Here is a 15,217-nt window from a genome sequence, read left to right as displayed (position 1 = left end):
TCCTGCTGAGCGCCATGAAATATTTCCTTCTGCTGATGAACTGGTATGTTCTTCCCTCATAAACAATACAAATCACATAATTGATGAAAGAAATTTTCACATTCTGACTTACTTCACTCTGTATGACAGACTCTAGGTCTATCCACCTCACTACAAATAACTCAATTTTGTTTCTTTTTATGGCCGAGTAATATTGCATTGTATATATGTGCCACATCTTCTTTATCCATTCATCTGTTGATGGACACTTAGTTTGCTTCCATGTCCTGGCTATTGTAAATAGTGCTGCAATGAACATTATGGTACATGTCTCTTTTTGAATTATGGTTTTAAGTCAGAAAGAGAAAAACAAATACCGTATGCTAACACATATATATGGAATCTAAAAAAAAATGGTTCTGTTGAACCTAGGGGCAGGACAGGAATAAAGACGCAGAGGTAGAGAATGGACTTGAGGACACGGGGAGGGGGAAGGGTAAGCTGGGACAAAGTGAAAGAATAGCATTGACATATATACACTACCAAATGTAAAATAGATAGCTAGTGGGAAGCAGCTGTATAGCACAGGGAGATCAGCTCGGTGCTTTCTGACCACCTAGAGGGGTGGGATAGGGAGCGTGGGAGGGAGACGCAAGAGGGAGGGGATGTGGGGATATATGTATACATATAGCTGATTTACTTTGTTATACAGCAGAAACTAACACAACACTGTAAAGCAATTATACTCCAATAAAGATGTTAAAAAAGAAAAAGAAATTTTCACATATTGAGGTATAGGGAAGTCATTCTGGCATATACATAAGTTAACTTGAATTTTATGCTAACTAAAACTGCCTGTGGCCTATCAAACTGACATTGTGTATCTGCTTTAATTACTAAGGAAAAGGGTGCATTGACCAGCAGTAAAAAATGTCCATGTTAAAGATAAAGATTAAATGCCCCCCTTCCTGGGTTGCCAATGGTTGTATTCCAATGTTTAAGACGCCCTTCCCAGGTGTCAAGGCTGTACTGACTCATTCTGTATGTGCTGATCTGTTTCTTTTTTTTTTTAACTTTGAAGGAAGTATCCCTGACTTGTTTGATGTTCTTTCTTCTGACATGATATAAAACCAAGCTTCTCCGGAGCAGTTCCTCAGAGTTATCTGAGAGAGACTGCCTTCCAGGCTAGAGTCCTCAATTTGGCTCAAATAAAACTCTTTTCTATTCCTATTATATTTAGATTGTTTAATGATTATTTTCATCGACATAACTAACCCAGTTTCCTTTTTGCTATGGCTGTGGGAAGATCAGAGAAAAATTCACAGCTATGCACAGATGTGAATTTCATACCTACTTCCCAATCTTCTTTGATGTTAATCTTTTACTTGCTTTATATTTTCTGTGATCTTACCTTTACTTTTCAATTTAATGGGATGTATTTTTATCAGGTTCCAAATATCCAGTGGAAAATAAAGTAGGTAGTGAATGAACAAATGAGCTATAACTCATCTGGGCCTCAGTTATTTCTTACTCTTCTTGGGTAAAGGCAAAGGCAGAGATCTCTAAGTCAGAGCTGGGGAAGGTTAGGGGATAGGAGGTTGGACCGGAGGAAGAGAAAATATAAATAGAGATATAAGAGCCTCATATCTCCCAGAAGCCTGAAAACGCCCACCCATAAGCCAGTAAGAGGTCACAAGTTGAAGCCAGGGAGGCCCGTGTGCTTATTATAGTCCCAACCTATGTATTGGTGACTGACATGATTGTGTAGAGCTAGGATTGGCAAACTTTTTCTGTAACGGGCCAGATAGTAAATTCTTTAGAATTTTCAGGCCATATGGTCTCTTTGGCAACTACTCAACTCTGCCATTGTAGTGATGACAAATTGAAATTATAATGGAGTAATCACAGTTCAGACATACAAAAAATGGAGTCGGGCAGCTGTTGGGGATCTGGTCTCAGACACATCCCTGCACCACTGAGAACTTGAATCTTCTCTGAACTGTATCAAACTCAAGGACACCAGGGGCCCTTTTCAAAACAATATCTGCTAGCAGCTGCTAGTTGCAACCTTGTAGTTTCAAAGTCCCCCCTTGGCATCTATGTAATCATTTTGAACCCCAGCCAATGCTTGCTTAACAAGCACACTCACTTCTTACCAGCTGCAATCCTAATTCTTGACAATTTATGTAACCTTGTGGTGTTTTTTTGCCTTTATAAAACTCCCCCATTTCATAGTCCTGCAGAACACAATTCAAGTGCTTCTTGGGTCTGTGTCTCCTGGACTAGTCCTAACAAACCCAAAATAAACGCCTCTTCATTTCAACCACGCCTCCGTTCTTGGAATTCTTGGTTAACACAGCATGAAAGCAGCCACAGACAATAAGTTGTCGACAGAAATAAACAATCTATGATAGGAATAGAAATAGAAAAGAGTAAAACTGAGCCAAACTGAGGACTACAGCCCAGAAGACAGCCTCTTAGATAACTCTGAGGAACTGCTCCGGAGAAGCTTGGTTTTCAGTCGAGTTTTATATCTTGTCAGAACAAAGAATATCAAACAGGTCAGGGATACATTCCTTCAAAGCTAAAAAAAAAAAAACAGATCAGCACGTGCAGAGCAAGTCAGTATGGCCTTAGCACCGGGGAAAGGAGTCCTATCATTGAAGGAGTACCATCATTGGCATCCCAGGAAGGGAGGCATTTAATCTTTATCATTAACATGGATATTCTTTTCTTCTGGTCAATGAGCCCCTTTTTTTTTTTACACATACGCACACAAATCTAATTAGTTCAAGCAAAAAAAGGGCCCATGAAACTAAAAAGCCCCAGGGATGGGCAGTTTTAGGCAAAGCATCGTAAGGGGCTCAAATGATGGCATCTGAGCTCTGCCTCTGCTCTGCTTCTCCTTGTTGACTTCAATCTCAGATTTCACAGCTAAGGGAAAATGACTCCCTACAACTTCAAGCCTTCATCTTCCCAGATGCAAGTCCAATGGGAAAAGATCAAGTCTCTTCCCCAAAGCTCTTGTTCAAGTCATGGAATTTACTCTGATAGATGTCTCTTGAGCGACATGCCATAACCTGAACTAAGCACTGTAGTCAAGTGAACGGAACAGGACACACACCCAACTTGTCCAGGCTGTCTCTCCCCTAAAGTCTGGCCACCAAGGCAGCAGCAAACTCAAGTCCCCAGTCCTGAGTCAAGTCAACCTGCCCATGACCACTTCCTAGTCTCTCCTGGTTTTGGCTCCTACAGAACTCTTTCTCCTCCCACCTTTCCTTTTCTTCCCTGGGCTGTCCATGCAGAGACCTACCCCACTGAGCCTCTCCAGGTCAGCTGGTTCTCATTATAACCTGCTTCTCTGTGCCCCTCCCCACCCCCAAGTTTAGACCTGAATTCGGGGACTGAGAGACCGTCCCCAAACCCTCAGGTCTTTTAGCACCAGGCAGCCAGAATTCCCAAGAAATGCTAGGAAAGACAGAGCTTCTCTGTACTCATGTGCCCTGAGTGTGCCCCTGGCCCAGGAGACCAACTGTGGCTCCAGGTGTGGTGTGTGAAGGACTGGGCAGTCAGGGCAGACTAGAGCAGTTCAGGAAGCAAAAGCTCTCATCCAGCTCCCTCCTAGATGGCTCAGACGGTGAGGGGCCTTAAACGCCATGCCAAGGGGCTGAGACTTTAGCCAACAGTGCCAGGAGATGGCGATTAGTCAAAAGGCTTATTGGATGGATAGATGAACAAACAAGTGACCTGAGCCCAGAGAAGAAAAGTGACTTACATTACACAGCAAACAAGTAGGAGCAGGGAGATAAGACTCCAGGCCTTTTTGTGCCATCAGCCCTTTTTTTTAATAATTAAAGCAGATGTACAGTGTAAGTTTGATAAGCCACAAACAGGCTGTTTTGTTTTAGTAAGCATAAAATTCAGGTTAACTCATGTATAAGCCAGAATGACTTTCCCATACCTCAATGTGTGAAAATTTCTTTCATCAAAGTAAATGAATGAGTGTGGCTATGTTTAAAACTTTACTACTGGACACTAAAATTTGAATTTCATATAATTTTCACATGTCACAAAGTATTCTTCTTTTAACTTTTTTTCAAGCCTTTAAAAATTGTAAATAGTATTCTTAGCTTGCAGGCAGTAGGAAAACAAGGGTCAGCAAACTGGGGGCCACAGTGTGCTGACCTCGATGTAAAACTTGGATGAGGAAGTTTGTTACTGGGAGTAGGTGTACAATTGTCACTTAACACTTGCTTTACAATACAGTGACCTCCTTTAGATCAATAAATTACGGTCCTAGAAATTTGTCACAAGAAAATAAACATGGTTGCACACAAAATTTTGAAAGCAAAGACTGTTATCTTATCCTGGATTATAACAATGAAAAAAACTGGACACATCCAAACATCGAGGAACAGAAGACTGGATCAAAAATCTGAGGCCATCCAAAAGACAGAATGCTATGCAACCATGTCAACAATTATTGCGTGGTCTGAAACGAGAGAAAGCAAATGCTATCAAATATTAACATTTGGTGAATCTAAGTGAAGGCTATATTGGTGTTCAGCGCCCATTTTTCTGTAGGTTTGAAATGTAAAAAATAAAGTTGGAAACATTTTTTAAAAGAAAAAAAATGTTTTGGGGGGAATGTAAGTTAATAGACTTGCACAAACCCATCTTCAGCTCATCAGAACTCTGTGCTCTCCATGTTAAGTAAAGATAATAAATGTAACACCTTTTTTCACAAGAAAATGGTATAGATTAACTCGATAATATTTGTCTAACTACCTAGTGTCTGTTTTGATCAAACTAAATGTAATTGTAACCATATGTAACATGAGAAGATTTACCAAAAAATTTTTTAACTCACAATATTTCCTTTGCAATCATCTTGTTCTAAGGACAAAGAAAAGCTTGACTTGCTCAGGTTTTGAGTATTTGAAACAAAGCTTGCTTAAAACAAAGCTTGCCCTTTGAGTATTTGAAACAAAGCTTGCTTAAAACAAAGCTTGCTTATCTGGGGAGCCTTCCCTGATAGGGGTGGGTGCTCTAGGCCCTGCAGGTGGGAATATCATTTGGGGGATCCAGCATCCAGGTTCTCCTCCAGGCTCAGGCTTGGACTTACTGGGTTAGATGCTATTATTTGAAAATTTAAAATGGGAAATAAATCCATTCGGTAATTTGAGCGCTTAAAAATAAAGTAATAAAAAGCTTACACATTTAAATAAAAACATAGGAACTATTTCAGCTACAAGATAACCTGTCTTGGGCAGAGGACTTCAGCGACCCTCCATTTGACGCCCCTATTAAAGGACGTGATTAGACATAGTGCATTGTCAGTCTCTGCTTGAACCTCAGTTAGATTGCGGGCCACAGAGCTGGAGTCATCAAAGGTGCATTTTAGAAAAACTGTCTCCTTTTAAAAACGTTTTTTTAATGCTCACAGTCATTTCCATTATCGGGAGTCAAACCCAAACTTGTGAAAAATCAAAATCCTGGGCGATACAAGGATGTACTTTCCTTTTTACAGACCAGATCCATGATCGATTCTAGCCCGTCTGCTTCTGAAGCTCGGACTTACTTATTTATTTGTTTGTTTATTTATTTATTTTCAACATCTTTATTGGAGTATAATTGCTTTACAATGGTGTGTTAGTTTCTGCTGTATAACAAAGTGAATCAGCTATAGGTATACATATATCCCCATATCTCCTCCCTCTTGCGTCTCCCTCCCACCCCAATCCCACCCCTCTAGGTGGTCACAAAGCACCGAGCTGATCTCCCTGTGAAGCTCCTACTTTTAAACACTAAACGCTTTACTCTCTCTACTTCCACCTGTGCGTCCCGCCCCCTCTGGAACCCGCCAAATCCCATTAAACCTCACCCCACCAACCACGCACTGTCGTCATAGGCTCCGCGCTCAGTCCCGGTTCCCACCCTCTGCAGCCTTCCTTAATCTCATCGGATTTTGTAAAGCCCCGCCCTTCTCTTCTCTCAGGCGTTTTCTTCCGTTCAGGACCAACCCACACCACCTGGTTATTTGGTTGGCCAGCACCCTCGTTGTACGTCATTTACCCGCGCCACCCGGAAGCTAAGGTTCTTACCAACCCTTCTTTTTGCCGGCGGCTCTCAGGTAACGGCCGCTTTTGGGTGTGCCCTGTGTGACCGGGTCCCAGAGTTGGGAGGGGCAGAAGGCTGAACCCCCAGTTTGAGCCGGATGACCCCACTTCTAAGGTTGAGAGGGTGCAGATGTACTGTGCTTGAGAGCAAACTGAGTGGTTATCGTGGTCTTCCCCCTCATTCCTCAGGAGCCCATCATGGCGACGCCCCCTAAACGGCGGGCGGTGGAGGCCACCGCCGAGAAAGTGCTGCGATACGAGGCTTTCATCTCTGACGTGCTGCAGCGGGACCTGAGGTGAGTGACAGAATAGGGGGCGGGGCGCTTGGAGCGGTGCACGTGGTGAGCGGGGCGTTCGAAGTCAGGGCGTAGCCTTCTGATTGGTGGGTGAGGCGTTCGGAACCCGGCCCCACGCGCCATTCGAGGGGGTAGGAGGGGCGATATCCGGGGTGCGACGGTGGTGGGGGGGAGGGAAGACATGGCGGTCTTATGGAGGGTGTGTCTGCGCATGCGCGGGTTCAGATGGCGTTAAGGGTTACGAGCGAGTTTTCAGGTTCGAATCCTGACTTGGCCGTTTCGCTTTACGTGTGAACACGTTGTACCTCACCTCGAGCTTCTGTGCCTCAGTTTTCTCATCTATGAAATGGGGAAGTTAATGCAACCTTCCTCATGTGGTTTTGAGTTTTCAACGTGTTCAGTCCTTGTAAAGGATTTAACTTGGATACTAGAGGCTCAATGAGTATGAAAAATTATTATTTCTATCATTATTAATCTGAGGAGGAAGTAGAGTTTTCAGGTCTAGGATTATGAGCATCCTAAAAGGGATGGAGGATTTTTTTCTAGGGTGAGAATGGGGTATCCTGATTGGAGGGAGGCATTGGGAGTAGAGTGAAATAATACTAATAAATAATAGCTAACACATATATAGAGCTTCTTGTTTGGCAGGCACTATTCTAAATGCTTTTTAGTAAACTCATTTAATCCTTCTAATGACTCTGTGAGGTAACACTCGTTATTCCTATTTTAAAGATGGGGAAATTGAGTTCCAAAAAAGTTACTCACTTGCCAAAGTCTCACAGCTAGTAAAATGGAAAGCCTGGATTCAAACCGAAGTAGTCTGACCCAGAGTTCAAATCTTGAGTTCTGCACTAAAACACCTCTTTAGGGCATGGTGACATGAGAGTCTCAGAGGGTCATGATATGAGGTATTCCAAGAGAGACAGGGCTTCCTCTTGGTCACCATTTTACTCTTGTCCCATTAGAAAGGTGCTGGACCATCGCGACAAGGTATATGAGCAGCTGGCCAAATACCTTCAACTGAGAAATGTCATTGAGCGACTCCAGGTAAAGATGCCAGGGTTAGGTACCATCTTTTTGTGGCAAAGGAGGGGGAAGAGAGGAGATACCCCAGACCAAAACCTGTCACCTAACCTAAAAATTGACCACTGATCCCTACCTCTTTTTCTCCGGCCCCACAGGAAGCTAATCACTCGGAGTTATATATGCAGGTGGATTTGGGCTGTAACTTCTTCGTTGACACAGTGGTGTGAGTGTCTACCCACCCCTCTGAGCCCACAGGGTTCAGCTTCTCCTTCCCTTCATTCAACAAAATTTTTTTTGAGTATTTGCTATGTACCAGACACTGCTAGGTGCTGGAGATGTGACAGTAAATAAGATAGGACAAAATCCCTGCCCACCCAGAGCTTCAATTTGGGAAAGGCGGGGGAGAGGGGAGTGAAAAAACATCTCAAACTGTGTGGTGTGCTAAACAGTGATAAGGACTTCCCCGCTTCCTCTAACCACTGTTTCCTTAGCCCAGACACTTCACGGATCTATGTGGCCCTTGGATATGGTTTTTTCCTGGAGTTGACACTGGCAGAAGCTCTCAGGTTCATTGATCGTAAGAGCAGTCTCCTCACAGAGTAAGTCCATTGCATGAGGATAGTGCCTAAAAACACTACCATTTGCCACACCCTTCTTCCCCCTTTCCCCATGGCTGCCTGGGATGATACTTAGGAACCCATCTCCCCTCCCCCTCAGGGCTAGGGCTGAGGAAAGTGGGGATGCAAAGCTTAGCCTCAGGTGTAGAACATAATAAGCACTGATAAATGGTCTTTGTATTGTTCACTCACACAAAAATTTATTGGGCATCTGCTGTGTGCCAGGCTCTGTGCTTGGTGGTGGGGAGGCAGCAGGGAACAAGACAGAAGGGTTCCTTGAAGGCTTACCTTCTAGAAGGACTATAACTGTTACACATCAGCACAGTTTTGACCAGATCCTGGAGGTCTCAGCCTATAAATCAGAAACAATAAAACAAATTACCTCTGACTTCACCTCCTGCTAATTTTCCTGCTCATTCACTGTGCTCTCACCACACTAACCTTCACAGGCTTCTTTAAACACCCTCAGAATGATCCCACCTCAGCGTGATTGCAGGGGCTCTTCTCTGTGCCTACAGCACTCTTTGCCCAGGTACCTGCATTGCTTCCTTTCTCCTTATTCAATTTAAGTCTTGCTTAAATGTCACTTCCTCAACGAGGCTTTCTATAACCTAACTTTAAAATTGCAACCCCTGGCACTCCTGATTCCCCTCCCTTGTTCTACTTTTCCTTTTTCTCCCTAGCACTTATGACCTCCTAATGTTCACTGTGTAATTTACTTCTTTACAATGTTCATTGCCTCCTCGCATTAGGATATAAGCTTTGCAAAGGGAGAGATTTTCTCTATATCCCAAGTCACTAGAATAGCACATAGCATATAGTAGGCACTCTGTTGAATGAATTTAAAAGCATATGCTGGAAATAGATTTAAGTGGGGATTGAAGCAGATCTCTGTTGGAGGTAATGTGGGGATAAAGGATGGGGTCCAGTTGAGTTTAAGTTTCTGTGCGGGGAACGGGAATTGGGAGTGTGGACGGGAGGTCTGAAATGTGGCTAGGGAAGGCCTCCCAGAGGAAGTGACATTTGAGTCACTTGGTTGAGTGAACAAGCCATAGGGCTGTCTGGGGAAGAGCATTCCTGGCAAGGCAACCAGTGTGCCTGCCATGTTAGGAGGAACTGCCGAGAATGGTGAGCATTCACTCACTCAGAAGGAGTGAGTGAGGGGACGCTGAGCAAATACACTTAGATTAACAACATCTCACAAGTGTGAACCCCACCGATCTAAGATTCCTTCTAGGTTATATTTCTCTTTATTCCTACATTCATTTCTTCCAGAGTTGCCTCCCTTATGTTTCAGTAATTCTTCTCTTTTCAAACCTTTTCAGGATTTCAGTGTCCATAGACCCAAATGAGCCTCAGACCCACTGGGATTTCTAAGTCTTACTGATCAGGCCAGTTGGTGAATAGTTTGGTCGAGGGACCTAGTTTCATAGGCCAATGCAATTCTGAACTTGGTGGCCATTTAGACCAAGTCCAATTTTTTATGACAAAGCCTTCCTTGTTATGTCAAAGGATTCCTGAGCCTTTCAAATAGGTTTTAATTTTATGAAACTTGATGTCTTTCCCCAAAATGAGGTATTTGTCATTGCCTGCCCCCTGTATGGTCTTTCTTATTTACTGACCTGGTCTATTAGTGTGATGAGAAATGTGAATCTCTTACTACTTTATGATAATTAGTAGGACTCCATAGTAATTGAATCTTTCTGGGAGATGAAGATTTGAGTCTGTGTAGCTCAGCTCTCTTCTTTAAAATACTTGGTTATTCTGGACACATTTTAAAGTAACTTTCTTTCAGGTTATTTTATGTAACCAAAATGGCCTATCAGTCCTTTCTGTTCTTAGTCTGTTTCTTTGAGGAGTGGGAGGATCAGGTCTCTGTGTACATTGTTTCTGATTACAGAGAAAGGAGTACACATCCATACCCATAAGCAGACATGATTATAGAAGAAACAGAATAACCATATGACTATTAACACTGCCTTATATACTAATCAGTAGCAATAAATTAAACATATCCCTTTTGTGTTACAACTAGCATTTGGTGAACTTTATACTTTTCTCCTCCTTTTTTATTTTAAGCATTGAAACCTTTCACAGACTAAGCTTGTACATTGAGTGCCTACTATGTGCCACATACTGTTTTTGTTCCTGAGGATACAGCAGGAAACAAGGCAGACCAAATCTCTGCCCTTACGCAGCTTACATTCTAGTCAGGGAAGACAGACAGTAAACAAATAAGTAAAGGATGTAGTATGTCACAGGTTGACAATGTTGCAGAAAACAACAAGGATTGGAGGTGAGAAACATTGCCTCCGAGGCAATGTTGCAATTTTAAATAGAATGCTTGATTGGATGTGGGGTGTGAGGAAAAGAGAGGAGTCCAGGTTTTTGGCTGAGCAACTAGGAGGATGGAATTGCCATTTTATGAGATGGAGAAGATAAGGGAGGAGCAGATTTGGAGGGGAAGATCAGGAGTTCAGTCTAGGACCTGTTAAGTGTGAGGTGCTCGTTAAACACTAAAGTAGATTTTCTGAAGATGTAGTTAAAACTCCCAAGGCTGGAATTCGGGAGAGAGGGCTGCATTGAAAATATAAATTTGGGAGATAGTGATATATAAATGGGGTCATACTATTTTTTCCCAATTTGACATCCTATGTTGTTGCCTTCTACTTTTCTTAACAGTATTTTGTTTCCTTAAAACACTCCTACACTGACAGATAGCTCAGCCAATAAAATCCACATTCCTATCATGATATCAAGACCCTGCATGATCTAGCCCCTTCCTACCTCTTGGATCTTATCCTGTGCCACTTTCCTTCCACCATTCACTTAATTTCTAACACTGGTCTCCTGACAGCTCCTCAAAAAGCTCTTTCCTGCCTCTTGGACTTTTTGTGGAAAAGACCGTCTTACTGTTTAACTCCTACTCATTCTTCAGAAAGGCCTTCCTTGATCCTTTGTATCAATTAGGATTCTTTTGGGTGAGACTGGTCCCAGTTGGCATAGATATAAGGAATTGACTAGTTCACATAACTCAACAGTCCAGAGCCAGAGTGGTTTCAGGCAACTCCAGCTTCCCAGTTGCTTAGGTCTTGGTGTCTTTCTTAAGTCCTCTCTCTCGTACCCAGCATCCTCCTTTGGTAAATCCTGTTGACTCTACCTTCAAAATATATCCCAAATCCAATCATTTCTCATCACCTCAACTGCTGCCGCTGTGGTGTGAGTCTGCATCTCTCACCTGGACTATTTCAATAGCCTCCTCACTGGGCTTCCTCTTCCACACTAGCTGTCCTTATCCCTAGTCAGTTCTCCGCACAGCAGCCAGATGGATCCTCTTAAACCCTAGTTGTTTCACATCCCTTCTCTGATCACAATCATCCCCTGGCTACCATCTCACTTAGAGTAAAAGCCAGAGTCCTTACCATGGCCTGGCAGCTTTTACATGATCTGTCTCCCCCACTTCCCTCTGTGACCTCACCTCCTACACCCCCCCCCTTCGCTTATTCTTCTCCACCCATGCTGGCCTATTTGCTGTGCCTCAGACATGCCAGGTACACTCCCACCTCAGAGCCTCTGCATTTGCTGCCCCTTGTGTCTGGAACACTCATCCTCCGTGTATTCACATGATTCGCCTCTTCATTTTAAGTCTTTACTCAAATGCTTCTCAGTGAAGCCATCCCTAAGCACTCTAATTAGAATTACAGCCCCCATGCCTGCACTCCTTATCCTCTCTTATCATTTAATTTTTTCATTGTACTTATAACCATCTGACATACTCCGTGTTTTATTCCATCACTGTCCTTCTTAATGAGAATTTGAGCTCCACGATGCTGAGATTTTTGTTTGTTGTGTTTGCTGCTATCTCCCCAGTACCTAAAACGACCTGGCAGAGAGTAGACGTTCAATAAATGTCTCTGAATCTGTGCCATCCAGATGGCAGCCAGGCATCTCTGCATAGGAGCAGGTCAGGTAATCGGATGTCCTACCACCTGCCGTGTGGAAGTCATCCAGGATGTAGGTAGTTCCTGAAATGATGAGGAAGCATCATCCTCATGATCATAAGTGGGGGCCACTTTGCCCTTTCTTGTTTCTTTTCTCCAGGCTCAGCGACAGCCTCACCAAGGACTCCATGAATATCAAGGCCCATATCCACATGTTGCTAGAGGTGAGAGCAACTCACCCCATTCCCAGACACTATCTCCAAATGTATAGGGCGGTGACCTGAGGAAGAGAAAGAGCCAGAGATGGGAAGTACCATCTTTCCCCCTAAACTGGAGTCAAATTGGAGCCAAGCTGGCTCAGAGGGAAGGGAGTTCTGAGCAATCCTGGGGTGGGGCCTGGACCCAGGCTCCATTCAATCTTTTCTGTTCTCTTTTTCAGGGGCTTAGAGAACTACAAGGCCTGCAGAATTTCCCGGAGCCTCACCATTGACTTCTTCCTACCTCCCCTAACATTAAAGAGCCTGAATGTCTTTGAGTCATATGGCCCTTCTTTCCCCCCTTAACCCTTGCTGTTTGCGAAAGTGCCCTGTTTCTAAAGCACAAAGTTACTAGGAGGCCCAGAGATCCAGTCTGTGTGGAACCTTTAAAAACCACTGAAGTCCCGTCTTCAGCCTGTCCCCTGGCAGAATGTGCCACTTGACTTTCTGATTTGCCCTCTATACCATCGCCTTGACAATCTGGGCCACCACCTGACCCTTCCATTTCTTTTCCTGTACAATACTCTGAATTACCTTAGAGAATGGGCCGATTCAGGGTGGAGGTTTGCTCCCCAAGGCAGCCTTTCACTCCTGGCCCTAGGGTTTACCCTTCTCCCACACCCCAATCGTTTCTCAGGTACCTTAAATTACACCCACGCCCGTCTAGGCCCGACCTTGGCCTTGCCCCAGCTTCTAATTATCAATAGTTCCAGCTTCCAGCAATGGGCCTAGGGCTGATCCCGTCCTCCCTGGTCCAGCCCCTATTCTAGGTTGAGGCCAGCTTCCGCCAATCGATGCAGAGCCTGATTCCACTGCTTTATTACTGGCTGCAGCTCGACCCGCCCTCGTAGGCATTTAGTTTCCGCCACTCAACACTCCTTCGCTTGTCTGGCAGCTGCTCGGTTCTAAATTCGTCTTTTCTAGCCAATCACTACAGAGTTACCCTGCCCGCCTACGCAGAACCCTGGCCAGACCTCCTCCCTGCGGGCTGCTACGCCTGTGTACTTCTATACAAGTCCCGCTTCCGCTGAGCTGCGTAGAGTTTGGCACCTCCCCGTTAGGGGTTCTGGCAGCTAAGAGTCCCTCGGCCGCCAATCAGCAGAAAGCAGGGCCTAACCATCCCTATCCTCGGATGCTGGCTGTCTTCCATCAATCCCATATAGGCCAATCAGTGCGAGGCAGGCGTCCCCCGAACCTTGTCTGTCGCCCATGGCCTATCAATCTGTCTTGAGCCAATCAGTGTGGAGCACCAGCGGGGCCGAGCACGCCCCCTCGGAACCCAGGCGGCTATCTGCGTTCCATCGGGCCAATCACAACATAGCTCTATGGAGCAAGGCCCGCCTCCCCAGCCCTGGAAGCCGCGCCGTTGATCCACGGTACTTTGGCCAATCAGCGAGCAGTGGAACGCTCGGCTCCTCCTTCATGGGCCCACGTGAACAGTGGGGAAACGCAGGGGCGGCTTCTAGGTGCTGCCGCCGCCAACGCCGCCACCACCGCCGCCTCGGAACCCGGGCCTGGGGGGCGGTGGGGCCGCGCATGGAGCCCCCGCCCCCCGGAGCTGCCAACACTGCCGCTGCGCTACACACAGGTGAGCCCGGGGCCTGGAGGGTGGAAGGCCCTGTCTGTGACCCTACGTATCCTTCCCGCCCCCGCGCGGGGGGATGTGGCTTGGTCCGTGGCCTGCTGGTGTTCGACTCCCCACCACCACCACCTCGGCTGGTGGTGGACCTACCTGTGCCATTGTCCCCTCCCTTTGGCCCTTTGCCCCGTGGCTTAACCCCCCTTCCTGTTTTATAATGGGTCGGTCTGCGTGCTTGAATTTCTCCCCACCCCACCTTACAGTAGACTCGGCCGTGGTCTTGCCCCAGATCCCCGCTTATAGGGAACCAGTCTCTGGCAATGTCCACCTCCTTGACAGTAGGTGGGTCTGAGTGTTTGTATTCTCCTGTCCTCAACTTTCAGGGGCCCCGTCTGTGGCCTTATTTTTTCATCCCTACTGTTCCTGTAGTGAGTCAATCCGTAGCATTGTACCCGCCCCCCGCAACAGTGAGTTAATCTGTATTCCTGCCTCCAGTCCCCCAATGCATCAATCCATGGCTTTATCAAACACACACACACACACACACCATTTTACAGTGGATCAGTCTAAATGCTTGTTTTCACGTCCTCCTGCTTATCAGCCCATTGCCCTGTCCTCCCTTTTTTGTAGACTGTCAGTCCAGTCCTTGGGCTTCTTCTCCCTTCCTTTTACTAGTGGGTCAGTTTAGTGCTTTATATCTTCCCATTTTCAGTAGCCCAGTCCATGGCCTTGTCCCCCTCTCCTTTTAATCAGTCTGTGGGGTGGCTTTTCTCCCTCTCCACTATTGTGCAGGAGTCAATGTGCTTTTCTGCTCTCCTTGCCCCTAGTAAATAAGGTGAGCCTTTACACACACACACACACACCTTTGCAGTGCATCTGTTCATTGGCCTTCCTGCCACCCATGTGCTTGCATTCACATCCCTCCAGTATACCCTCCTGTGAGTCCAGTGCTTTGTAATCCCTCCAGGAGGGTCAGACTGTGTGCTTTTATTTCTCCCCTCCTTTCCTTGTGCTGGATCAGTCTGTGGCCTTCCCTGCCACCCTCCCTCCTTCTTAACAGTGGATCAGCCTGTGTGCTTGTTGAACCCAGGACTTTTTTACTCTAGAACACACCCTCTCATACACACTCTTAACCACTAAGACATCTTGCCTCCCTCCAGTAAATGAATACATTAGTGATAGTGATAATGCCAATAGGAGCTAACACTTATTGAGCACCTACTGTGTACCAGGCAAAATGCTGTATGTTAATGAGCTCATTTAATCCATCCTATGAGCTAGGTATTGAGGGAAGTTTGGCATAGGGAGGTTAAATACCTTACACAGAGGTGATCAGTAGGTACCAGGTTAGGTTACCCCTCAGAACATAGGATAACTTTTTTTTTTTTTTTTTTTTTTTTTTT

The 15,217-nt window shown here is 45.3% G+C and overlaps 2 protein-coding genes across 3 annotated transcripts in view; both read left to right on the top strand.

Annotated features, from left to right (window-relative positions):
* The first annotated feature begins 6,097 nt into the window (after positions 1-6,097).
* UXT (ubiquitously expressed prefoldin like chaperone) lies at positions 6,098-12,513 on the top strand. Its single transcript, XM_007450858.1, has 7 exons — positions 6,098-6,112; positions 6,288-6,394; positions 7,360-7,441; positions 7,576-7,643; positions 7,912-8,019; positions 12,139-12,202; positions 12,418-12,513. Exons 2-7 carry the CDS (start codon positions 6,297-6,299, stop codon positions 12,466-12,468), a joined length of 471 nt encoding a protein of 156 aa, XP_007450920.1. The 5' UTR covers positions 6,098-6,112; positions 6,288-6,296; the 3' UTR covers positions 12,469-12,513.
* A 1,146-nt stretch (positions 12,514-13,659) lies between these two features.
* The window catches only part of ELK1 (ETS transcription factor ELK1), a 15,920-nt gene continuing 14,362 nt past the window's right edge, over positions 13,660-15,217 (top strand). The window contains exon 1 of one of the 2 annotated variants that reach the window (XM_007450856.1): positions 13,660-13,823. The gene's annotated coding sequence lies outside the window, so the exon portion shown is untranslated. The remainder of the gene's footprint in view (positions 13,824-15,217) is intronic. The other variant, XM_007450857.1, reaches the window with a different exon arrangement.

The sequence above is a fragment of the Lipotes vexillifer genome, unplaced genomic scaffold (assembly GCF_000442215.2).
Source record: "Lipotes vexillifer unplaced genomic scaffold, Lipotes_vexillifer_v1.1 scaffold129, whole genome shotgun sequence".
Taxonomy (NCBI): domain Eukaryota; kingdom Metazoa; phylum Chordata; class Mammalia; order Artiodactyla; family Lipotidae; genus Lipotes; species Lipotes vexillifer.
The sequence above is the reverse complement of the archived record's forward strand: the minus strand, read 5'-3'. Positions and strand labels throughout refer to the sequence as shown.